General features: G+C 45.3%; 3 protein-coding genes across 6 annotated transcripts; 2 read left to right on the forward strand and 1 right to left on the reverse strand.

The window, feature by feature from the left end:
* Positions 1–295: 295 nt before the first annotated feature.
* LOC127296765 (monooxygenase 2) lies at positions 296–1,923 on the reverse strand. Of its 2 annotated transcripts, none has more exons than XM_051326974.2 (4): positions 1,760–1,923; positions 1,458–1,667; positions 946–1,382; positions 296–867 (listed from the first exon to the last, which is right to left on the reverse strand). In XM_051326974.2, the coding sequence occupies exons 1-4, from the start codon at positions 1,843–1,845 to the stop codon at positions 320–322; spliced, it is 1,281 nt and encodes a 426-aa protein (XP_051182934.1). In that variant the 5' UTR covers positions 1,846–1,923; the 3' UTR covers positions 296–319. The 2 variants fall into 2 exon arrangements, with proteins under 2 accessions (XP_051182934.1, XP_051182935.1); XM_051326975.2 differs by having other exon boundaries at positions 946–1,352; positions 1,760–1,922.
* Positions 1,924–3,372: 1,449 nt separating this feature from the next.
* LOC127296764 (uncharacterized) lies at positions 3,373–12,194 on the forward strand. Of its 3 annotated transcripts, none has more exons than XM_051326971.2 (13): positions 3,376–3,868; positions 6,191–6,263; positions 6,351–6,407; positions 6,721–6,776; positions 7,116–7,329; positions 7,466–7,552; positions 7,634–7,708; positions 7,804–7,887; positions 8,628–8,692; positions 10,378–10,597; positions 10,694–10,782; positions 11,750–11,864; positions 11,956–12,194. In XM_051326971.2, the coding sequence occupies exons 1-13, from the start codon at positions 3,441–3,443 to the stop codon at positions 11,998–12,000; spliced, it is 1,608 nt and encodes a 535-aa protein (XP_051182931.1). In that variant the 5' UTR covers positions 3,376–3,440; the 3' UTR covers positions 12,001–12,194. The 3 variants fall into 3 exon arrangements, with proteins under 3 accessions (XP_051182932.1, XP_051182931.1, XP_051182933.1); XM_051326973.2 differs by lacking the exon at positions 3,376–3,868 and adding an exon at positions 5,281–6,116; XM_051326972.2 differs by lacking the exons at positions 10,694–10,782; positions 11,750–11,864; positions 11,956–12,194 and adding an exon at positions 9,890–9,942 and having other exon boundaries at positions 3,373–3,868; positions 10,378–10,516.
* A 4,427-nt stretch (positions 12,195–16,621) lies between these two features.
* On the forward strand, positions 16,622–19,898 carry LOC127349164 (uncharacterized). The gene is made up of 7 exons (XM_051374945.2): positions 16,622–16,757; positions 17,167–17,283; positions 17,588–17,809; positions 18,240–18,421; positions 18,510–18,738; positions 18,819–18,940; positions 19,533–19,898. Exons 3-7 carry the CDS (start codon positions 17,788–17,790, stop codon positions 19,725–19,727), a joined length of 750 nt encoding a protein of 249 aa, XP_051230905.1. The 5' UTR covers positions 16,622–16,757; positions 17,167–17,283; positions 17,588–17,787; the 3' UTR covers positions 19,728–19,898.
* Positions 19,899–25,884: the final 5,986 nt, after the last annotated feature.

A 25,884-nucleotide genomic window follows, 5' to 3' on the forward strand; every position in this document is an offset into this window, starting at 1 on the left:
TCCATATGAGCGCCATGAACAACAGCATCGCCACCAATCGACAACCGACGCCAACAGCCGCTCGAAAGCTTCAGCGACGAGCTCCCCAATTGCATGAAGCCGAGACCAGCATGACGCCGAACACACGAAGACCTACCTTTGTTCCTACTACTATGTACAGCCCTAGAAGCGACGCCTCTCCTAACCCATCTCTGGCCGGCTATTCCGGCGACAAGAGCATCAGATCGGCCTGGATTTCAGTGGCGACTCTTAAGGGGCTGGTGGGGAAAGAGAGAAAAAAAACTTCTCTCCAATGTACCGACAGAAGACAAATGTTTAGCTAGCTCGATAATGTTCCACAATCATAGTTCGACATTTTGACAAGTTTTCTCGCGAGCATTCCAGCCAAGAATTTCTCGCGTAGAAAGCTTACGATCGTGTTGCTACTCTGCTGCAAGAATCCGACCACATAGGCGGTTGCGACGAGGTCGATGCTCCTCCACCGCCGTACCCCGGCGTACTTCTGCAGACCCGACTCGATCCTCTTCTTCTCTGCGACACCTCCTGCGCTATCACCGCCACCGCCGAGGATTGCCTCGCCGAGGCATCTCGCCAGGACGACGCCGTCCTCCAGCGCCGCGCAGCCGCCCTGCCCCAGGTCCGGCGTCATCGGGTGCAGCGCGTCGCCGGCCACGCACACGTTCCCCTTGCTGATCTTGGCGAACAGGAGGGAGAAGGGGGGCCGGAACCGCAGCGGCGCGGCGGGGGCGTCGTCGCTCACCTCGCTGCTCTGGATCAATTCCAGTGCCTCCGCTGGCACCTTGGAGCTCCTCAGCTTCGCGAGCACGTAGTGCTTCATCTTCGCGCCGCTCTCATCGACACCATCATCTGCACGCCATTGCGATCGACATCATAAGTTAACACCAGATCGAGTATCGGACATGTGCAATCGCCGTGGAAACCCACCGTCAGGGGAAGGAGACCATGTGTAGAACCAGTAGACGTCGTTGGCGTTGCAGGGCACATAACCGAAACGGAAGCCATGGCCATAGAACTGCAGGAACTTGGGCTGGAAGGTGTGGCCGTCGGGGTAACAAGCGAGGCCCCGTGTGGCCGAGCGCCCGGAGTAGGACGGCTTGGCGAGCCCCAGCCATTTGGACACCACGGAGTTTATCCCGTCGCATCCAATCAGCACCTTCGCTCTGAGAGTTGAGCCGTCGGCAAGATGTATGATCTTGGAGTCGTCGTGCTGTTCGTCGATGGAGACGATCTTGGAGGAGTAGCGGATGGTGCCCTCCGGCAGCTCCGCCGCCAGAACCTGGAGCAGCACGTCTCGCCTCACGCAGCGGAATTCAAAGGGTGCTCCTCCTCCTCTGACCAAGCGTACGAGTAGGTGGTTAATTCTGTTCATGTTCACCACCGGGAATCAAGAAACGAATAGCTGAGCTAAACAAGTCCCGATCATCTCGATCACTCACTGCTTTCCCGAGAAATCCAGTTCTCGTGCCACTGTTCCCGTGGACGAGGACGCGACACGCAGCGCCTGAGCCTGCACATGGAGGTTCCTGATCTTGTCCCCGACGCCGAGGGCGTCGAGCGCGCGGAAGGCGTTAGGCCACGTCGCGAAGGCGAACCCCGACGCCCGGAGCGCCGGCGACGACTCCAGCACCACGCTCCCCACCCCTTTCCTGTCACCACTCACCACGCAATGTGAATCTGAAAGCCATCCACCAGCAGTCCAACACAAGAAACTGCAGCTGCAGCCTGCGGGCACACATACCTGTGCAGCCCGAGCGCCACGGCGAGGCCGGCGAGTCCGGCGCCCACGATCACGATGTCCTCGCCGGACTCCCCCTGCTGCTGCATGCTCGCCGCTGCTGCGTGGTTTTGGTTAGGACAACAGAGAAAGGCCACCTGATCGAGTGCTTAACACACGAATCGAGCTGGAGCTCCCCGTGACCGGATATATACAGCTAGACGAGTGAATGGAGCTCGACGATTGACGTCATTGCTGATTATATGCTGGTCTCGCTCACTGATCACTCACTCTTTGGAGTCACTGCTGCCCAAGAGAAATCGGATAGCCGGAAAAGGACACCTCCCAAGTAGCAGACAAACATTCACGTCACGTTCGGTCGGCCGGAAAATTCTACACCTCAGCTCCAGTCTATCCCTCTAGCGCTACGCCTACGTCACCGCAGACGCTGGTTAATTGTCTTGCTGCTTCGTGATCCAAAACCCTCTTTCGTCCATGACAAATCAGATGAAAAACATGAAAATATAAATTTTCCTTGGGTGGTACTACTATTTTTCCGCTTGATTCGCCAAATGAGGAAAAGAAAAGAAAATAGTAATTTTTTTTCCTTAATCCCAGATTTAAAGGAGAACACATGAATTTTAAAATGGAAGTTGTTTAAGATTTATTGGTATTTTCTTCCTTACTCTGCAATGGGTATGGATTAGTTAGACCGTAAGAAAATTCACGTGTTCTTATCAACGGTTATATTTTTGCCATTATGTCATTGCAACAAACAGGCCTTGATGGAAATTTTTCTGGATTTTCATCCAAAGAAGACCATAGGAATAATTCATAATCCTAAAGAATTGAATCTCGCGAGATTCTTATGAAATTCCTTTGAACCAAAGAGCCCCCAAATTTTAGGTTTCTAGTCCAAAATTCTCCTAAGGGCATGTTCAGTCCAGTCACGATAGAACTAAATTGGTGATGATTTGTTTTTGTTACAAATTTGGTCAAACTTAAATTAGTGTGAGCTAGGACAAACCCGCCACTTTAAAATAGACTAGGAAGTTAGGTGCAATGACACCGTGGACTGGCTATGATATGATGCTCGTAAGCTTCATGCGATAAGTAGGGGGATTCAGTTATCTAATTCATGGAACCCTTGGTGCAAATCTTTTGATATAATAGTTTATGTCTAGTATGCACGTGCTAATTCTCATTGGCAAATATTTTTGTACCCCGTGATCTACAAATTATAACAATATGGGGAGCAATAGACTTGCAGTTTTGTTCCTTTTGCTTATCCAAAAATGTAGAATATTATTTAATGAAATTTACGGAAATGTAGACACGTGCCCATGGATAGTTTTTAGAATTTTGTGAGATTGTAAATATCATTTTGTAATTCGGTCCTCTATTTTGATCGGAGGGAGTAATATTCTGGGCTCCGGTGATCCAAGAGCCGAAACCCTAAAATATATACAAAATCCAGCCAGCCATCAAGATTGACTGGCCCAAGAAGATTTTTTCTTACTTCCTCTGTCTGGCAAGGCCCAAGAAGTAGTAGAAGGCCCAAACGACGGGCGACGGGGTGCACCTGTCAGCACAACGAATTTTACAATCTCTCGATAGAAAAGCGGAGCGACGGGGGTTTAGCCGCAGCGCCTCTTTTTCTCTCTCCTAAATCTAGGGTTTCCAGCTCGCAGCCACGAATCGCCCCATGGATTTCGACGAGTACGAGTACCTGGAGAAGACCGTCGAGGCCGCCGCCGCGGCTCCCTCCAACGGCGCCGCCGCCGCCCCGAGATCCGAGGGCAAGGAGCGCAGCTCCCGCCGCCGGAGCAGCGCCGGCGACGAGGAGCGCGACGACGGCGAGCGCAGGTCCAAACGCTCTCGCTCCGAGCACCGCGACCGCGATAGGGACCGGGACCTCGAGAGCCGCGAGCGCCACCGCAGCAGCCGGGAGCGCCGAGACCGTGACGAGAAGGAGAGGGAAAAGGAGAAGGAGAGGAGGAGCCGCGACCGTGACCGCGAGCGGGAGAAGGAGAAGGAGAGGGAGCGGAGGAGCCGCAGCAGGTCGGAGCGCCGCCGTGAAGACGACGACCGCGAGCGCCACCGCGAGCGCGACTACCGTGACCGCGATGTCAGGTGCCAATTCAATCCATGACTCTCAACTTTATCCAAGTAGCTGTCATATGAACAGAGTGATAATTGCTAGTATTATGAATTTCAATAGTCGATCCACTTTTTAGTAGCTATGAACCTCATGTTCTTTTTAACAGCCATTGCCTAATTTTTATACTTCTTTTAGGGCGTTGCATTTTATCGTATAAACTTAGTGATGTCTTCTATTATGAAATCCACTGTCAGTCGCCCCTTTCAGAGCTGTGAACCTCGTTATGGTTACAGATAGTCAAAGTTGCCCCAATGGCAATTATGTTGCACCGTCATTGTCCAATTCTTTTGCTTCTTTGATTCATAGGATTTGTATAGGAATTGTGTAGGATTTAGATCCTATGGGAATTTTTCCTACACTAGTTGTTTGATTCATAGGAACATATCCTATAGGAACTAATCCTATAATAATCTTGTAGTGCAAATCCTATAGGAATAAAACATTAGGTCATACCTCATGGAAAATTTCCTTTGGCACAATTGAACACAACTCATCTGCCTGTAGGATTCAACTAGCCATGACATGTCAATCCTATGCTTTTCCTATTCCTATGATTTTCCTGTCCTATGAATCAAAGGAGCCCTAGACCATTGCATTTTATCACAATCGTAATGTGCCTGGGTGGCTGAGCATTTGCGGTTGTGGATTGTCCATACGCCTCTAGCCTGGCGTGAGGCTATCTCTTGATTCTACCTCCCCCATCCCCTTGTACTTGCTATATGTGGTCTGCTGCTCCCTCTGGCAGCTGCAGCCATATGTGGTCCCCGGTCTGCCCCCTTTTGTACCCTATTACCCTCACTGTTTGTGAGATAGTGAAAACGTTCAGGTGGGCGACCGCCCTCCGTTGTTTGCCTGGGATGAGCATATGACCTTAGAAGGGAAATGAATGTGTTATCCTTCTTACAAATACAAAATTTCCCCCAGCATAGCATTCATCTACATATATTGAACAAGTTTATATAATAGCCAGACAACAACCAATGATTTATTCCGCTACTCAAAATTTTGCTAGTCGTAGATCTAGGCTTCTTAAAAGTAGATACAATTAGTATGGACCTGCAGATTGGATATGCTAGTGCCGTCTTCTGTTGGTCTTCATATTGAGCCTGACCTTGGATTTCAAGTGATTTGTTATGGGTTCCTTTATTATGTGACGTTAGTTAGCGTCACATAATAGGGTATGATCATCCGTGTCTCTGAGAGCAATGATGCCATCTGTAATTACAGATTTCCTGCATCCAGAACATGGAGCTGAACTATATTTCTCCTGTTGCAGAAATCCTGCTGGAGGGGTGTATTGGGATTTTTCACTGAAGCATTGCACCTTATAGTAAAGAGGACTCAATGTTTGTCCCCTTGCACAAATAAGCTATTAAAATTTTTCTCTCCCCTTGCAGGAGATTTTGAAGTCAAGTTGCCTAAATGATGCCTGTCTTATAATGCAGGGACTGCCCCTTTGCTTTTGTTTATTTTAAGGTCTTGCGACTTGATGGAATGTCGATTTGCTGGGTATCTGTTTGGCAGTGGGCCATCCTAGAAATACTCCATTCTAGCGTGCGAAGCAGCTGTTTAGGCTCTCTTATTTACCTAAAGCTTCTTTCTCTGTTTCCCTCCTTGTTCTGCCATAGTATTAACTTGTTCTGGCATAGTATTGACTTGTCTGGCCACATATCTTGCCAAAAATTTCCTTGGATTGCCTGTTTGTAGAGTAATTTGTGGGTTGTGAGAAAAACCTGGAATGCAAGCTACTAGTGGATGCAATCTCTCATCCATTTACCATCTTGTCAATAAGTACACCTCCTTAATATTTTAAGGTTGAAGCCTTAACTCGTTAAAATCATCCACTGGAAAGAAACTACCAGACCATGTCGAGTCCCATTTCCTCTAAAGGAGGATGTTGATTCCCATCCTTGGCACCCACAATAAGATTGTGCCTTTCAGGAATGGTAGTCTTATGTCTGTGTCTCATTACAGTGGTGTTGTTCTTGCAATTATAGCTCCTACCCTTGATGGTGAGTAAGGATTCATAATGACTAATTAGAACATTTTGTTTACAATGGTTGACAAATGCCAACTCCTATATCCAAGTGGCGACACCTCTCACATATACCCACGGTCTTGTAGCCTCTTGACCTGCAGATAGCATGACTGGACTTGTATTGAGAAATAGAGGGGATATTCTCATTGTACAATTGCAAATCTTTGAACCTGCAATATAATGTACGTTCTGATTTCTTATTTTCTGTTTCCCCTGTTCTGTACATACAAGCTTATGAATATGTTTCTCTTTGCAGACGTAGAAAAGAAGATGGTGCCGAACCTGAAGCAGATCCAGAAAGAGATCAAAGGACTGTATTTGCCTTCCAGGTTTGTATTCACAAAAAAATTCCACTTTGTGGTCTAAAATATTTGGAACTTTATAATTGTAGCTAATGACTATAAGCATGATGGCAGCTATCTTTGAAGGCGGATGAAAGAGATGTGTATGAGTTCTTTTCAAGGGCTGGGAAGGTAGACCCACTGCACTTACACCCTTTTTGTTCTAGTAAACAGCCTATTCATTTTACTACCCAACAATGAAATATCTTTGATATGTGCACTACATACACTTTTAGTTTGCTGGATATTTTTCTTAAATTAAAGAGATATTAATTTGGTTCTATTGAAGAAAAACTATTTTTCTAATTAGTATAACCCAAACTTAACAGATGTATCTTTATGCCTTGTTTTCCACTTCCTCTATGTAGTGATAACATATTTTCTGTTGCTGTTCATTTATTGCTTTTTGTGCATTAACCAATCTTTGTTGTGTAATTTTTTGTAGGTCCGGGATGTCCGCCTCATCATGGACCGAAACTCACGACGTTCAAAAGGAGTTGGGTGAGTACGTACATAATTTTGTAGGCCCAGGATGTCTTTCATGGTTATGTCATCATTGCACTCTTGCTATTCTCTTTTTTTTTTAGATGATGAATAGACAATCATATTTTGATAGTTAGCAATGTTGAACATTAAACACATTTGCTCCACACCATTGGATACTATTTTGTGCATTTCAAATGACTTTGGTAGAAGTAGGGTGCAATTAAATTGTGTCTGAGAAAATAAAGTAAATTTGTTAGATGATTTTTTTAATTGCACAATATTTGTCCCTAGAAATAGAGAAGAACTTCTTGACAGCTGATATTCTGTTTTTTTGTGATGCTATTGCATTGCCAGGTACATTGAATTCTATGATGTTATGTCTGTTCCAATGGCCATTGCTCTCTCTGGTCAGCTGCTTCTTGGTCAACAGGTGATGGTTAAGCCATCAGAGGCTGAAAAGAATTTAGTTCAGTCAAATGCTAGTTCAAGTTTAGCAGCTTCCGGTGGAGCAAGAAAGTTGTATGTTGGAAATCTTCATTCCAATATTACGGAAGAACAATTGAGACAGGTAAATAGTCAAGCATATAATGTAGATTAATGGGCATTGTTTATTTCTCTTCAAAATGCCATAATTATTACTGTTGCATATGTATCCTCGTTATGAGGTGTGCATGCTATAGTGATTTAATGGGTTTCTTTTCCAGGTCTTCGAACCATTTGGACTGGTTGAGCTTGTCCAGCTGCCTGTGGATCCACTTACTGGACTGTGCAAAGGTTTTGGTTTTGTTCAGGCATGTATCTTGTTGTGGTGTAGTCCATGTTTCTGTTTGTGTAATTATCAGCTTCTAACTTTGCTCTCTCCCATCACTTAGTTCGCACGTCTTGAAGATGCCAAATCTGCTCAGAGTTTAAATGGTCAACTCGATATTGCTGGAAGGGTAATCAAGGTAAGCATTTTTTTATGTGTTACTTGCAGTCCTCCTGTTGTTAGCTCAACTCGTTTAGTAGCATTACGCCACCTGACCTCACATATTGTGACCAGGTTTCAGCTGTGACGGACCAAGGGGGAATGCAAGCTAGTGGGGCAACGACGGGAGATTTGGACGATGATGAAGGTGGAGGCTTGGTGGGTGTCATCTCTGCGAGAATTTTTTGTTACTAGGATTTTTTTGTACATATATGATTTCTCTTGTTTAAGTTGGGTTACCTGGGATATGATGCTCGTATTTTACATCAGAAATTGGGAAAAGGTTATCTTGGTATTCAACTACCCCATTGTGTAGGTTTAGTGTCCATCCAGTCAATACTCTATCCACATTTGCATACTCTTTAGTAGTAAATTTGTTTTATTCTACCATACTGCTGCGGGTTCTGAGATTTCTAGTGTCTTCCATGAATGATGTACGTGGATTGCATCAGCGATTCAGTCTTTTCTTTTTAATATGCCAGTACACATTTCCATGATCATCTGTTTTCTGAGTAATCAGCTACTTGTATTTTACATCAGAAATTGGGAAAAGGTTATCTTGGTATTCAACTACCATTGTGTAGGTTTAGTGTCCATCCAGTCAATACTCTATCCACATTTGCATACTCTTTAGTAGTATTTTTTTTATTCTACCATACTGCTGCGGGTTCTGAGATTTATAATGTCTTCCATGAATGATGTACGTGGATTGCATCAGCAATGCAGTCTTTTTCTTTTTAATATGCCAGTACGCCTTTCCATGATCATCTGTTTTCTGAGTAATCAGCTATAAGATCACTGTTACACCGGCGGGGACTGAACGAGGCTGTTTTCAAATGTTATGTAGATAGCTTAATATCCCTCTTTGTCGTTTGACTTGTATATACTGATCTATGTAGGCACTGAATGCTAGCTCGAGAGCTCTTCTTATGCAGAAACTGGACCGCAGTGGCGTTACAACCAGGTATATTTTTTGTGAAGTGGGCGGATTCTTTATGTTTAATATTGTTCTATACAGAATATTTTCTTGATTTGACAGCAGTTTTTTTCCTTTTAGTCTTCCATTGCTTTATTATCACTCAGTTCTTGTTTCATTAGCAGAAAGCTGTTACTAAAGATAAAGTTTGGCTGTTCTTGATTCGATAGGCACGTCTTCACCAAAATAACACTACCCCCGTTCGGCCGTTCCATAGAATAAGGCGTTGTATAAAATTTTCCTGAAGTCAAGTGATGTAAAGTTTGACCAAACTTATAAAAAATCTATTACTGTGATATTATATAGATATAAGATGAAAATGTATGTCATGATGTATCTAATGACATTAATTTGGCATGGTAGATGGTACATGTTGATAGATTTTTCTAAAATCTTGGTCAAAGTTTGCATCGTTTTACTTTTGAAATAAATTATATGCCTTACTTTGTGGAATGTAGGTAGTATGGGACTTTTAAGGTTAAATTATATCTGCTTAGTATTTGCATTAAGTTAAATATAATGATGGCAACTCCCAAAAGCCTAAAACAAAGCTCGGGCTACATGCAGCCTGGTTTCCAAAAAAATCATTATCTTTTCTTTTTGGCTTAAACAAATTCTGAAAAAAAGTATATAGAATTATAGATGTATAACATGTATGTATAGATTTTCGAAGAATGTTTTCACCAGTGACCTACACAAAAAAGTCAAATGTGAAGACAAAAATGTGAATTTTCAAATGCCTACTTCGAGCCACTAAATATTTTTCAACAAAAATTGCATGTTCGTAATATCATCTTCGTGTGTTGGTACAAAAAGGCTCGGATTTTTTTTTTGAAACATCAGAATAGGACTTTTTCAAATTTTGAAAAAAGGCTCCATGTAGCCTGGGCTCCATATCGCTTTACTCTCCCAACACACACTTGCTCGTTTTAGTTTGAGTTATTGCCATGATGCCCCTCATCCTTAATTGTGTCATAACTGCTTAAGATAGTTACAAATTTCTGACATTTGAAGTTGCCCAGACAACTGTAGATGCTCACTCATGTGTATGTGAATACTTGTTCTCCTTAATTTAATTAATTTGTAGATCAAGGATTGCATAGCCTTCAGTTTATGGTTGATTCGTATAAAATGACCATCTGTATCCAAATCTTTCGTTATTGACATCTACTATATTATCGTCAGGATTCATCCACTACTACAGCAACACTGTTACCATGTATATCTAGCTTGTGAAGGTCATTCTCCACGGACCTCTTCCAGTTCTTTGGTGTACTTGGTTTTGTTGAAATGTTTTATTTCACTGCAGTTTTAACATTTAATATTAATTACATTAACTATGAACTTTAAGAGGCTTTCATGAGACATGAGGAAAATAATGCAATTTTATATCTAACTGTCAATTGCATTGACCGCGAATTCAAGATAATGAAGGATGATTTCTTGACATATGAGGAAAAAACCAAATACTTCTATATTCTTGTGGTGTCTGGCTGTTGCATATATGAACAAGCTAGGTTGGCCTGAAATCTGAGCCATGATACTTTTAATTTTTCTTCCTGTTAGAAATAATGCGTGAATCGTTAGTTTATCATAAACAAATATTGCTTCGGTCTCTCGGTATTCCTACATAATGCTCTCGTTTAATGTCTGCTCCTTTTGTCAATCTGCAGTTTGACTTCTGGGATGGGTGCTACTGGTGTGAACACTTCGGTGGCATTAGCACCTGCATCCGTTCTTGGTGCACCTACAGCCACTCCTTTGCTGCAAACAGCAATATCTGGTCTCCGTCTAATTCCAGGGGCAGCTCTTCCGGTTATCACCCAATCCATTGGCACGGCTCCACCGAGTGAATGCCTACTGCTCAAGAATATGTTTGATCCAGCTGTGGAGGTTATTTATTCTTGTTATTTTTAATTGCCTGCAGTAACAGTTTTCTTGTTTATTAGTCTGGAAACCATTTGATAATTTATGAATTTTTCTGTGCAGACGGATCCTGATTTTGATTTGGATATTAAAGATGATGTTCGAGAAGAATGTTCTAAGTATGGTCAAGTAAGGCACATTTTTGTGGACAAGTAAGTAAATCATATATTGTCAAGCCATGCATTCAGAATCTATCTTTTTGTTGGTTCACTAGTGGGCATGCTGCATTATTTAAACTATCTGTATCTTGTAGAGTTCATTGAACTGAAAACTGTACGGGATTATCTTGACACAAGCATTGCCTTTTCTTGTTTGCTTGCTTGGTAGCTAATACTACAGTATGAAAGCTACTTGCCTAATCCAGAATGATTCCCATAGCTTGATGTGCTGGACCATAAAAAATCTGCTTTAAAGCTTGAACTGTTCTATTTTTATTGTTTGTTGTGCCCATGGATAGCAACAGGTCTGCTCTCCACTGGGCAGTGCCTTCTCCTCCCCATCCCCATTTAACAACCGGGGACACTTTTTTCCCATAATCTCATAATTTCATGATTTTACATTTTTGACACATGGAAATAAGCAACTTTTGTACTCCCTCTGTCCCACGAAGGTTGTCTTAGATTTGTCAAAATTTGGATGTATCCAGATTAGTCGGACGGAGGGATATGTGGTAAAATGACAACAAATTGGTACAATATGTTAAATATTATTGAAATATATTACACTAGACACAATATTGCAACATATTACATATAAAATATACCAATTTACATCAATATATAAGTATATATAAGGGGGCATAGCAGGGAACGGGGATGGGGAGACCTTTTTATCCTCATCCCCATTTTAGATAGCAGGGATCAAAGTTCCCCATATCCTTTCGCTAATAGATGATTTCCCCACGGGTTTGCGGGTAATGGTGTTCCATTGCCATCACTCGTGCCTCCCTGCACCTTGCTTTAAATCTGTACTTTGGTTCTGGAACTTAATGTGTAATATATATCACATACTTGTGACCTAATGCCAAGTTCAAATCGTATCTGCCTTGAGAGAACATGTCATCTATGCAATAATGGCAATTATCATGGCCTAACCCTAGGTGTTGCCTTTATTTTGCAGAAATACTGCGGGCTTTGTGTACCTGCGGTTCGATAGCATACCAGCTGCTATGGGTGCACAGAAAGCACTCCAGGGGAGATGGTTTGCGGGAAAGATGATCAGTGCAACCTATATGGTATAAAGCTCTCCTTCGTTAATGTTAATATTTTTCTTCTTTTGCAATTTCGGTTGATCACTTATGAGTTTGTTGGTGTTTGTTATGTCAGTCTACTGAGCAGTACGAAGCGAAGTTCCCGGAGCTAACTGGGTAGGAGATAGCTGCTTGCTTTGCTGTCGTGTACCTGCTCTTGTATACCGCAGAATTCAAGCATTGTTGTATGGAGAAAATTTTCTCTTGGTCAGTCAGTTGTAATATGATCCATCAAGCATTCAAGCAAGATTGTAGCATTGAACTATTGGGGTGATCATCTGCAATTCAGTTGAAAGATGCGGTTTGGTGTTGGCAGCTTTGATCTCATAAACTGGATTTGGTACTGTCTGTTGTACATTATTATTGCTTGCCTTGCTATAGTATTTTTCTTTTTGTGGGAGATGTACTTCATTCATTATATATTGAGGAGTTTATAGACTATTTAACACCATGTCATACAGCCCTGATTCATGGCCATTTTAGCTAGTTCATGAGCTAAACTATTGCACTCTCTTCTCTAACCTTACAGATGTTAAAATCATCAAACTGGGTCTTGGACAAGTTGATCTCTGCATAGATATAAAAGTTTTCGCCTGAAGTAATTATTGTTGGGAAAATCTATAGATCAGCGCCGCATCCATGTGGCTCCCGTGCGGCGGCTACTATTAGGAAAAAAAAGGGGCATCCTCCCCTAATAGTGCGGATGATGAAATCTTATCCGCACCTCACGGTGCCACACCACACACATGGTCTTTGCGTGAAACTAAGATGAGAAGCAGCGCCGGGAGGAAAAGAGGAGGAGGCCGACGAGCAGGGAGCCGCGCGGGAGCCCGCCGTCGCCGCACAACCGCCGCGGAGCACGAGGGCCGCCGTCGCCGCATCGCCGCCGCCGAGCACGGAGCCGTGCGGGAGCCCGCCGTCGCAGTACGGCCGCCGTCGAGCACGAAGCACCGCGAGAAGCCGCCTTCGCCGCACGTCCGCCGCCGAGCACGGAGCCGCCCGGGAGCCCGCCCCCGGCGAGAACTCAGCAGCTGGGAGGCCGTCGCCGCTGCCGAGCACGAAGCTGCGCTGGAGGCTGCCGCCGCCGAGCACATCGAGCCATTCCCCCGAGCAGTTCTGTATCAGTCATCCTCTTCATTTTTTTGGCTGAGATACTCCTTGATCTATCCGTGTGAACCTGTAGTGACCCCAGTTGCGTGTGCATGAATTTGTTAGTGGATGATGGATTCCTTGCAATACGGCTACATATTTTGAAGTCTACAACCTGGCGATTAGCCAAATTAAACCGGTAATTAGGCTTAAAATTTTCTTGGCATCCACTACCTAATTAGCATGAAAATTATTGTTAACAGTTGAACCTGGTGATTGGGTGTAATTAATATGGAAACTATGACTAATTAATGCGTCAATTAGTAACAATTAAACATGGCAGGTAATTCTGGCATTAGGGCCTAATTAATATGGCATTTACGTCTAATTAATCTGGCAGGTAGCAGTAACAACTAAATCTGAGTAACTAGGCATAATTAACCGGACAATTAGAAATTCCAAAAAAAAACCTAAATCTGAGTAACTAGGCGTAATTAACCGGGCAATTAGTAATCTGGTAACTAAAACCTAATTAACATGATAGCTACTAACAGCCGTTTTGTGGTCTGATTTGTTTATGGAGACTTGCAGTTGTGAGAAAAAATTACTAACTCGTGCACCAACACTATGACGGAGAAAAGACATGAGCTGCAACCTGTTGCAAATGTGATAACCATACCTTGTAAAAGATACGTGGCTGAGAATCTTTTAGATGTTTTGTTTTTGTCCGTTGCAGTCACAAGAGACTCTGCAAATCTGCATGCATACAGTAGTATAACCGTGCACTTCTAGCCTGACAAGAGAATGCTGCGACTTGCTAACCTGCTAATCTACGTGTTAGCTAGCGTAGCCTTTCTCGGAAAAACACATGCGTACGTATTTCAGCTAGTTTGCCATCCGCCGCACAGATCGACTACCCGTGCGGCGCCGCCGGGTAGTCTGGTCCATTATTGTTCTCTTACTAGTCCCACAACCATGACATTACCATGTGCTGCGTAGGAGTTCTTACAGCGTGTTTGGCAACGAATGAGAAGTGGCATGGGGGTTGAGAGGAGGGAGTTCGTCAGGGGTCAGGCAATGGGGCTTTGTTTTCTAGTCCCAATCCTCTGTTTGACAATGCTGGGATTTTTCTTTTGGGAGTTTTGCATGAAGCGTTTTTTTTTCATCGGTGGTTCTAGCCAATCTTACCAATTCCCTGTCTCATCTAAATTCCCTATACGCTGAAACGAACGGGTGGATTGAACAACCTCATCCCCTCAAAACTCCTGACACCAGTGGAAGTTTTTCCAGTGCTATGCATGAAAGCAGTATCTTAAAACTGATCCGGAGTTTCTTGAGGTTGATAAAGTTAATGGAAACGTTGTCTCACACTGAAAGAATATTGTGCAGTTATAAGACATTAAAGTGTTGCCTTTCTAACCATCTAACCACACGTAGTTCTCTTGGTACCTATGATTTTGAGCACCTAAGAGTGATTGGTTTGATACCCCTCTTGAATATTAAGTTCGAATCATTTTGGATGATGTAACTCTTATTGCTAGCTAATAAAGTTTGTTTGAAGTTAAAAAAGACTGCAAAAGGAGCTTTGGAGAAACGCAAAACACCTACCATTTGGACCTTAAAATTGAAAAAAAAACATCGACATTTCCATAAAATTTCTAGAGAAACGAACATGACGCCTATGTCACTTTTCTATCTAAGATTCTACACAACGCAAAACGTCAAATCAAGCGTGCCTTTCCATCCAACTTTTGTGCCGCTTTAATTTCCGTGCGCTTCAGAAATTGCGTGTGAGCGAGCCAGAACCAAACACCCATTTTTACATGATAATAACGGCTGCTCGTAGGAGGTCGAACTCCTTCCCTCACCTGAGGCCTTGTTTAGTACTATAGTTTTAGTGGGACTTAGCAGGGATAATCTCCTCTAAATTTTAAATCTCCGCTTGTTCTAAATGTATGTTTGATGCTAGAGTATAAGCGAGTTTAATTCTCGTTTATCTCCATTTTTTTCTTAAATTTTAGTGTATTTTTTTAATCCCCAATACTCTACCCTTACCTAGTGGATTGTCTGAGTACCCCACTAATCCCCACAAATACTCTAGTACCAAACAAGGCCTAATATGATATAATCAGCCGATGGTGGTGTGTTTAATTTTGGGGATGTCCTCGTAAAGAGACTTGGATTACGAGACAAAGTCGTAGTAGGTTTACCGATTCTATCTCTAGCTATACTCGGAGCTTGGACCATTCCCCTCTCCCGCTACAGTGCAGTGGGCGTTTCCTTAAGATCCACCAGGATATCCACCTCGTGAGCAAGGGGTCGGTGATTCCCCGCCCTCCGGCGGCCGCTTCGGCGGCGGGAGGACGGCGAATCGCCGATTCCCTGTTTGTACATAGCGTAGGTTCTCTTAGGGTTCCGCTCGTCTGCGTTGAGGAGGAGGAGACGCCGACGATGCAGGTTTTGAAGACGACGCCTTCCCCCTTCGTCGGTGGTGTTCTCCGGAGCTCCGACGGTGTGCGCGCGTCTTCCTCGAGCTCGGCGTTCTATGGATCGTCCGAGTTCTACTTCCCCCATACAGATCGGAGGCGGACGATCTGATATCAGTTGATCTTGAAGTTGAAGATGACTTGGAGCTTGGCGTTGAAGACGACGGCTTCAGATGTAGGTCCTCAGGGGCCATTGACCGGTGACTTCCCGGCCGTGCGGGGGTTGCTCCCATTCCAAGGTGTTAGAGGAGCAACGGTGGATCCGGCGCGCCACCGGCTCGTCCTCGTCGGCGTTGACATCGGGGTCTAGAGGGACCTATGTGTATTTTTTGCTTTCTTCTATCCCTCTTTGTAAGACTTAAGCTTTAATGTCATTTTCTATTCCCGCAAAAAAAAATCTATCTCTAGTCTCCAATAATCTCTTACACATACGCGTATTTTTTTTTTGACAATCAATACCACATATATTCATAATAACAAATAGTACATGGTAGAGATACACGAGCTGTCTCCAGCGGTTACAAAATAAAGTCTAAAAGATACTAGCAAATCTTCGAGATCTTCAAACTCTTTCTTCTTCCAAGACATAATCTTGTACTTTTCTGAAGGCAGCCAAAGATAGATAACAAACCATAGACCTGTAAATACCAACGAAGGTTCTCCCATAATTTTAATTTGAACCGCAATGCCAAGCCTGCGTGCACGCGCGCAACCATTAAAGTAGTCAATCAACATCGGTACGAGTACCAACACCAGTATGTCAGGGAATAAAAACCGATATGCCTTGTCGACGTTGATGGAGAGCCGAGAGTACGGATCACCATTGTCGAGGACGTAGTAACCGGGACAAAAACTGCGAGGATAATCCTCCTCGCGGCAATCATGAGAAAAGATACAAGATCGATCTGGCGAAGTAAGATCTGAACGCCCATACCTAGATAATTGTAATCTTTCAGCACCACCATTGACGTCGGGAAGGAGATCTCGTCGTCGAACGAAAGGCCGAAGATCACTTATTGCAGACGATGCCATCTCCATTGCGGGGAAACCAACAAGAAAATGGCGACCAAAAATCTAACATAGATCGACTACTCAAAAGACTACTTTTATTGAAAACTCCCGAAGCCGGCCGGAGGAGGGGGAACCGATCTATGGAGGAGACTGAGTCGGGGCGGCTAGGGCTTTTTCTCAAGAGGCGGCGGCTACAGGGACACACATACGCGTATTTGTGATTAGATCTGTTGGTCGATCGTCTCGTCTCGGCGTGTGAAAGAAGAAAAATCATGTCGCTCGTGCCTGCACCGTAAGTCTCTTGTTCGTTGTTTTCCGCCGTTAACGCCGCCACCTCCTCTCCCAAGGAAATCTCAAAGCCATATAGTACCTCCCTCGCCGCCCCCCATGCTGCCCGTAGGACGCCGTGGGGACTCGCGAGGACGACCAACCTGATTTTCTTTTACTCTATGGCTATAGCCCTAGCCCGAACAAACTTACTTTTAGGGTTGATGACTCTGATACCAGACGCGCTTGATTGAAATCACTTACCCGGCTCATGATTTAAACCCAACCTTCTTTAGATGAAGCACATCGACAGTTCACAGCGCGGTATTCAGATGAAAATATTATTTAGATTAGCTTGCGTTCTTTCTTCTTTCTTTACTCTCTCCACCCAGATTGTTTTCTTGCATGACAATCTCCCTCTATTTTTGTTTCAGGCGTGAGGACAGGGAACCAAATGTCTTGGCCTCGAAGGAGTTGCTTCTTGACACTACAGGACTGGAGGAATCGTCCAACACTAAACCTTCCTCTTCCTCTCTGCCACAGTCTCCATTGTATGAACCCCTCTCTCGCTCTCGTTTCTCTGTTTAAATCGTGAGTTCTTTCCACCTTTGATCTTTTGCATGAGGAGGGAGCGTTAATAGTTAGGACCGTAGTTCGTGCAGTGTCCATCCAGTGGTGCAGGTTTTTCCATTTTGGTCTCAGCTCGATGGTTTCGAATTTGTTGGACTAATTGGGTAATTTGGGCTGGAGGGGGTGAACCAATTTTGCAATGCATGAAGTAGCAGATTGTTCGTGTTCCACTTTATTTCATATTTCTGATCTTGGTCGAAATCAAACTTTTATGTTCCACTTCAGGTGTGAGGTGCCAGATATCTTGGCATTGGAGCTCAACACTACTCCCTCGTTGTCTTCATGCGTTACTTCATTGACGCCTACTGGTCTACTTATCAAACATTTTGTCAGAGTAGATAAAGGGGGATTTTTCCATACATATCCTGATTGCGGTGGACCATTTCAGAGCTTACAGGAAGCTCAGCAAGCTATTGACTCTTATCATGTTGTTGAGAGAAAAAACATGTAAAGCCTATCAACTTCCTTAGATTTTTATTTATTTCATTGTGTGTTCTCACTTAGATAACAAGGCTATATTAATTTTGAATTTCACAGGATTTCTTTAATTCAAGGGAATATTTGCTGTAACCGCTGTAGAAAAGTTGAAATAGTAAACGGATCTGAAAATTCAAAACATATAGACAGATCGATGCTGTGCCTTAAGTATATTTATTTTTACCTGACTCGTAACTTATACAGTTGGGCAGCTAATAGCCTGCCACACCCACATGGTAAAGATGGCCATAGTTAGAACAAAGGATTGGTATATTTTTCAAATAAAAACTGTGTTGACAACTTAGTCTTATAAACATGTAGGCAGTTCTGTTTTGTTTTGTCTTTTTTGTTTATTACTACCATGATTTTTGTCAGTAATAGTGCTCTATATCTAAACTAGGTGCATGGATGGACTTTCCTCTGAGGATAGGTTTGTGCGGGATGCTTTATACTGGCATCATAATGGCACAAGGAAAAACTCTGCAGAAGCGCGCCTTTGCTGCCATGGCGATCTGTCGCCCTGTCCGGGAAGTGGTTAAAGCTCTATTGGACAAGTACAACGATGACAATAGTCATTTGTGGGTATGCTCTCTCTCTCCCTCACTCCCTCTTGATTTTCTTGTTTGCATGATTCAAATGCCATCATATTCATGTCCATATTCAATTTTAGGATCCTGTATATGAACTAAAAGAAATAGTGAGCTATAAACCATGTTTTGACGGGAAAGGCTGCACTTATAGGTCATACTCACATTTGAATATGACCATGAAGACTAAAGGAGATGATGATCCTACATGTGCCAACAATAAACTATTTTTTGCTGAAGTCACCTGCATGATTGACGAACATGAAGAGTACGTGCTCACCTGTATCTGCCCAGTTGAACCTGATGACAATGGTATTCTATACTTACTTTACTATTTTCTTTGATTTTTACGGTTTTCATTCCTCAAATTTGTTGATAGACTCCTTTTAAAGGTGAATGCCATATGTGTGGAGATGAAATGAAGCACCCCACCAATGCTGAATACAAACATGGCCGCCCCATGTCACCCGTTAGATGGTGTTCTCATGCTGATGCAGATGACTTATATGATAAGGTATGATAGTTTACTAACCTCATAAGCTGACCTTTTTCTTATTTTGAATTAAGTATTGTCGGTGCCATGCAATATTTTTCACTGGTATGTTTTTATTATATTCAGTGAAAGTTGATACTACCTCCGTTTCAAGGAATAAGGCGTATGCGTATTTCAAGACAAACTTTAATCATAAAAGTTAAGCAACAAAATCTTAATTATATTATATATAATTAGCACCGTTGGATTCGTATTGGAAAACACTTTCTAATGATGCTAATTTCATACAAACAATCTTTATATATTTAAAGTAATTTTTGATTAAAAAAACATGTAAAACAAGGACGATTTATTCCTTGAAACGGAGCTACTAGATAGCATAGCAACCAAATGAATTAATGACCTTAACACTTGATGGCAAACCATCAGGACGTGCCATCCTAAGATTATTTTGCTTCTTACAAAAGTGATTAAATCATTGATTCATTAAATGAGACCATACAACCATTCTTTAATAAAATAGCTTGTCCAATTTATTGTGTAGATATCCGTCAAACACTTCAAAGTTTTGTTTCTTATTGTTAATTTTTCATATCACCACCAAATTTTGCAGCTAGTTACCGTTCGTGACGAGGCTTGGCTGAAAGAGGAGGAAGCTAGGGTGAGACGCATGTTCAAAGAAGTGGATGAGGCTATCAAGATGGACACCAGATGGGATGACCATGGAAAGACGGATAAGTACGTAGTACCGGCTAGACGAAAATTAGTTAAACCAGATCAACATTTATTGAACAGCTTTCATCTTTAGAACGCCACATCTAGATGAACAGGAGATTAGCGACATCAACCTTCACTGAATAGCTTTTATCTTAAGAACACCTCTTCGTGGTATATTGTTCTTCTGGTAACCAGAACCTGTAAGGATATGCATTCCTTAAATATTACATTCATGTTTTGTTGGCTTTTATTGATGGGTAGAGCTGGGTACAGAGGTTAGTTGGTAGCATTACCTGAAAGCGCTAAACCCATCATTGAACTCCTTATTATGAGTGATTTGGTCACAAACAGGTCCACAAGCCGTTTTTTCACGGCTTTTCAGATATGTGCCATGCCATCGAGTGGGTTGTTGTTTGCATACAAGACCCTACCGTTGTTGATATTCTATGAGTAATGCTACACGTACGGAATCATTTTTACAGAATTGAACTTACGGACTCACGTGGAGAGCAGCCGGAGGGATTACAACCCGGAAATCAAGGAGGGCCAAAGATTTGCACCAACCAAACTTTTCCACATATGTCCGTAAGGTGAGTCCGTAAGTCCAATTCCGTAGGTCTAGGATTTCCGATATTCTACCTTCTTTTTACCCACTGGGACTTTTGATTCCACTGGTTGATGCACGAAAGTCAACACTTAAAGTTACAAATGAAGAAATGCTACACTTGCACTGTCAAGAAGTGGCTGAAAATCATTTGAAAATGTTAGATGCGGCTGACTGATTCCTCGTCTGCGAGAAGTAGCTGAGTTGGAATGTTACTGGTTTGGCAATGTTTCAACCTCATATCAGAAAATATTTTTTTTCGAGAACCTGCAGAAGATGTGTGCGTTATCATGTGGAATTACATCAAATCGAGAAGGCACACCAGGGGGATGAGTGACGCAGTGTCGCGACTCATGACGCCGAGGGTGATCGTGGTGTCGTCAGTTCGGTCAGGCCTCATGGGTGATTCTGTTAGGCACCGAGAGTTGCGACGGCAAGGGTGATCATGGTGTTGTGGTTTCGTCTGTCTTATGGCAACTATTTGAGACCGCGGTGGCATCAATAATGATGGCAGGGAGGGTGACAGCATCATGGGAAGGGCACAAAGCGTGGTGCACAGCGCACAATACCAGCGCTCCCCGGGAGGCCGAACCACGCCAGCAAAGAGCTGATTTGCGAGGGTACGCATGGATTTTGTCTGCCAGAGGCGGATTATGCCCCGGAGGAGATTAGACGTTATTACAAGGAAGTAGGAGGTGTCATGCTTTGGTAAACATGTTTAGCGCGCTCAACATTCAAAGGACAGTTGGATGGGGACGTTTGGACGAGTGATATCGTTTGGATCTCCGGGACTGTTGCTTTTCGTTTTACTACTTCTTCCAGCCCTAAATTCTTCTTTTTCGGCTATTTAGCGGAAGGGGATTCCGTGGACATGGGCGTCAGTGCTCTCGCTAGCTGTTCGCATCTGATTGGTCTGTTCCAGCGTTGGTCGCTGTGCCACGCAATTTCGGCAACGAATACACGGAAATGAGCTAATACGAGTTGTCCGTATTGGAGTACAGTGCCTGGGTAGGTGTTAGGTGGTCAGTGCGGTGGCTTTTAAGTCAGCTGTGCCAAATATATGTCGTGGGACCAATTTTTACAGTGCACGCTTTGCTTTCATGCTTAGGCATCTCCAACCGCGCGACCCAAACCGACGCGCTGGGCCATCCGTTTTGGGCCGTTTGTGATGTAGCCCCGCCTATCATCGACGCTACACATGGCTAAGGAGTCCCCCAAGTGGACCAACAACATAAACCCCCGCCATATATGTCAAGGTGAACTCCTTCCTCTCTATGGCCGACCTCAACACCAACTTGAATGGATTGCTACCTCATACCTATGTCTATATGTCATTAGGTACCAATCTCGGGAAGGACCCGCAGGAAGCGTCAAGGAGCCGAGGAGAGGGAAGCCACATGGTTCATGGAAGAAGAAGGGAAGACCGAAGAAGAAGCAGAAGAAGGAGAAGGGCTCCAGCCGCCAGCCACGACAAGGCCGGCACTGCCGGTGGGCGCACCGGCAGCTCGGCCCATCTTCCGGCCGCTGCCGGCCCCAAGCTGCTTCGCCCCGAACCGGCTTGCCGGCCCCCTCGAAGTCAAGTCAACTTCATCTCAACCGTCTATTTATCATCTATGGTCACCAATACTTTATTGTAATGCCCCTTTTACCCCTGGACGGATCTGGGCCTATATATACCTCTCTCCCCCACCTCATTTAGGTTAGACAAGATTTGGCTTAGACTACATGAGCTTTGTCTCCCTAGAACTATGTTCTTTGTATCAAGGCACTCTTGAGTGATTTCTACTCTTCATGGATGATTCAAGGCTACCCCTCTCTCATCCAAGTTCTAGTTGAGATCTCCTCACCAATCTCCCACTTGTTAGATTCTACCCAAGGGTCTCTCTAAGAAGTGGTTCTATTGGCTTGGTCTAACCTACCAAGGGAGTAAATTTGGTTTGTGTTGGGTTGTGTGTGTGTGTTCTTATTTGGATCTTGTGTTCTTCATCCTCTTCCCCCTCAATCACCCACTCACTTGGTCAAATTCGTGGGATCTGGGCACACCCTAGCCCTTAGGCCACATCAAATGGTATCAGCAGCTCTTGGTTAGCCCGAATTTGACCCCCATCCACCCAAATTCGCCCCAAAAATTTTCTCCAAAAAATAGCCCTAAATTGCCTTTGGTCAGATCTGTGATTTTGTTGCGTTTTGAGTGGTTTTGGTCCAATGATTTCATGTCCCTAAGGTTGATCTATCTTTCCCCCCATCATTTCTCCTTCAATTTCATCCGATTTCGTGCAAATCCGACGATTTTCGGTCCGCCCGTGGTCAAAATCGACGAATAGCTCGAGCTGTTCTTGGCGGCCGGCACTGCCGGGTCTGCACGACGCTTGCCGCTCGACCGGCACTGCCGGTTGGACGTGGCCGGCACCGCCGCCCGGCCGTCGTCTTCTCCCCTGCTCACCACGCCGCCTCGCCCCGCTCCTTCCGTTTGGCCCGGCCGCTTCCGCCTCACAGCGGCCGGCTACCGAGACGCGCTCGACCGCCACGCCTCGTCACCGGGCCGCGCGCGCGCCGGCAACCAGGCCCCGCTTTGCATCCGCCAGCTTGGCGCCACGACCGCGCGCGCCGCACAGCAGCACCACGCGCCTGCCTCGCCCGCCTGCGCCAACCTCGCCGCCTCCGCCTCCTCACCAATCTCCCACTTGTTAGATTCTACCCAAGGGTCTCTCTAAGAAGTGGTTCTATTGGCTTGGTCTAACCTACCAAGGGAGTAAATTTGGTTTGTGTTGGGTTGTGTGTGTGTTCTTATTTGGATCTTGTGTTCTTCATCCTCTTCCCCCTCAATCACCCACTCACTTGGTCAAATTCGTGGGATCTGGGCACACCCTAGCCCTTAGGCCACATCAAATGGTATCAGCAGCTCTTGGTTAGCCCGAATTTGACCCCCATCCACCCAAATTCGCCCCAAAAATTTTCTCCAAAAAATAGCCCTAAATTGCCTTTGGTCAGATCTGTGATTTTGTTGCGTTTTGAGTGGTTTTGGTCCAATGATTTCATGTCCCTAAGGTTGATCTATCTTCCCCCATCATTTCTCCTTCAATTTCATCCGATTTCGTGCAAATCCGACGATTTTCGGTCCGCCCGTGGTCAAAATCGACGAATAGCTCGAGCTGTTCTTGGCGGCCGGCATCGGCAGTGCACAGCGGCAAGATCGCCGCTCGACCGGCTTGCCGGTTGGACGTGGCCGGCCGCGCCGCGGCCGTCGTCTTCTCCTGCTCACCACGCCGCCGCCTCGCCCGCTCCTTCCGTTTGGCCCGGCCGCTTCCGCCTCACGGCGGCCAGCTACCGAGACGCGCCCGACCGCCACGCCTCGTCACCGAGGCCGCGCGCGCCACCAGCAACCAGGCCCCACCTGCATCCGCCCGCTTCAGCGCCCCTGACCGCGCGCGCCGCACAGCAGCACCACGCGCCTGCCTCGCCCGCCTGCGCCAACCTCGCCGCCTCCACAGCGCGCTCAGGCAGCCCCACCCGCTCGCCCGCATCCACCCGCCCCAATCGCCACGCGCGGCTGCACCACCTCGCGCCCGCCCCGCGCAGCGCTCAAGCCGCCCAGCCGCCGATCGTCCACGCCACGCCTGGCCCTCCACCCGCTCGGCCTTGACCACCAGCAGCGCCCAGGCTCCACCCGACTCCAGCGCTACATGCAACAGCAGCAGCTCCGCTCGCGTCCGCCCGGCAGTGCCGCTCGACCAACCCCGGCAGTGCCGCTGAGTCCACCCCGGCAGTGCCGCCCGATGCACACCGGCAGTGCTGGCCCATGTACATGCGCTGTTTCAGTTTCGCTCCATTCTGACTCACATTTTTGCCCCAAATTTTGACAACTTTCCGGCGCCCGTTTGACCCCAAACTTTCACAGTTATCCCTTTTCATTTTGACTCTAATTTAGACACCGTTTCCGAAATTTTCCGACTCCAAAATTTTGACACCTTCGATCGCTCGTCGTGACCCAAATTTTCGGGCATTGACTTATTTTGCTCGGTTTCCGTTTCGGAGTGCAAGGGTTGACCATCAAGCTTCCGCGTCTACATCAACACCGCGGCGACACCTTCGGCACCCCGGACTCCGGCGCAACTACGACACCATCGTCGCCATCATCGCAAGTTGTGTGTTCCGACACCGCCTAACATTTTCATCTAGGTATAACTTGCTCCCCACCTTGTAGCCCCTCTTCCTTTTGCGACCTATCCTATCGAGCATGGCTTATCAAGTGTTGCGAGACATTGCACGTGGCCCGATTGTAAGGTGTGTGTGTAGTGTGGAGTCAAGCTTATAAGCAAGGACTCGTGTGGCAAAATAGCAAAAGCGAGGCTAACGCTAACATAGTGCGAGAAAAGCCGCAAAAAACACAAAAAAGAGTGCAAGTGGCACCATAGATACAAAAGAGTGCAAGTGCCACCGTATACAAAAAAGAGTCACAAACTTTTAAGCAAAAGAGAGAAGAGAAGAGAGGCCGCGTGTGAATCTTGTTGTCTCTCAAGTTGCAACCAAAGCTTTGATCTCTTCTTGTGTTAGTGTGACACCGAGCACCCTTGCCTTTGGGTTCTTACACTTTTCCGCTCAATCCTTGGTCGCACTAACCCCGTTCATCTCGTGTGTGCGTTCCATATCCTTTCCGTGTTTATAGCGATCACCATTTGGACATTTGATTTTTGGAGCTTACCCACTCTTAACAACAAACTTGATTTCGGATTTGACTTTTGGCTTTCCACCATCCTCACCTACCACCATATTTGCTAGCTTTTGCGTGTGTTTTTGTGTGTGTACCCAACACAAATTGAATTATCTCTTGGTTTAGTTAGTTGACCCAATTCTATCACTTCAAGGTGAGACTTGACGGTAGTTTCTTCCACTAACACCCACCATATAGCTTTTGTCGTGCTAACATGGATAGTGAAGAAGAGGATATGGCGGACTACATGGACTACTTCGAGGAGGATACCTCTTCAAGCACCGCGGATGTGGAGGAACATGTGGAGCTCTACTCCGACTATGGCTCCGCAAGCATCACCGACATCTCCAACATCGAGGAGCTCGACAACGACCATGCCTCCCCAAGCATCATCGACATGGACGACATGGTGGAGCACAACCTTGAGGACGACATCGACGAGCTCTACATCGACAATGGCTCACCACTCATGGACGACATGGTGGAGCAACGCCACGAGTACGACATCGACACCATGGCGGAGCCTCACTTACGCTCCACGATGAGCAAAGACAATGCTCCCAAGTACACCTACGTCGCCAAGGGAGCTACATATGAAGATAGAGGACCTCCAAGATGGCACCATCATATGGAGCATCAAGAGCGTCCTCAACATGATCGCCATCGACACACTTCTCCGAGCTCCACAAGGCGCCACCATGAGAGTGCTTATGCACAAGATCATCGACATCAAGGACATCATATGGAGCTTCAAGGGCGTCCCCAACATGATCGTCATCGACACTCTTCTCCAAGCTCCACAAGGCGCCGCAAGCAACATGCCAAGTCGCATGAGCCATCATCTAGGCATGGCAAGGACCGTCATCGACTCACACCATCTCATGATAGTCGTCGACCACTACCACCTCATGGTCTACATCGACATACGTCACC

This window comes from Lolium perenne, chromosome 4 (assembly GCF_019359855.2).
Source record: "Lolium perenne isolate Kyuss_39 chromosome 4, Kyuss_2.0, whole genome shotgun sequence".
NCBI lineage: Eukaryota > Viridiplantae > Streptophyta > Magnoliopsida > Poales > Poaceae > Lolium > Lolium perenne.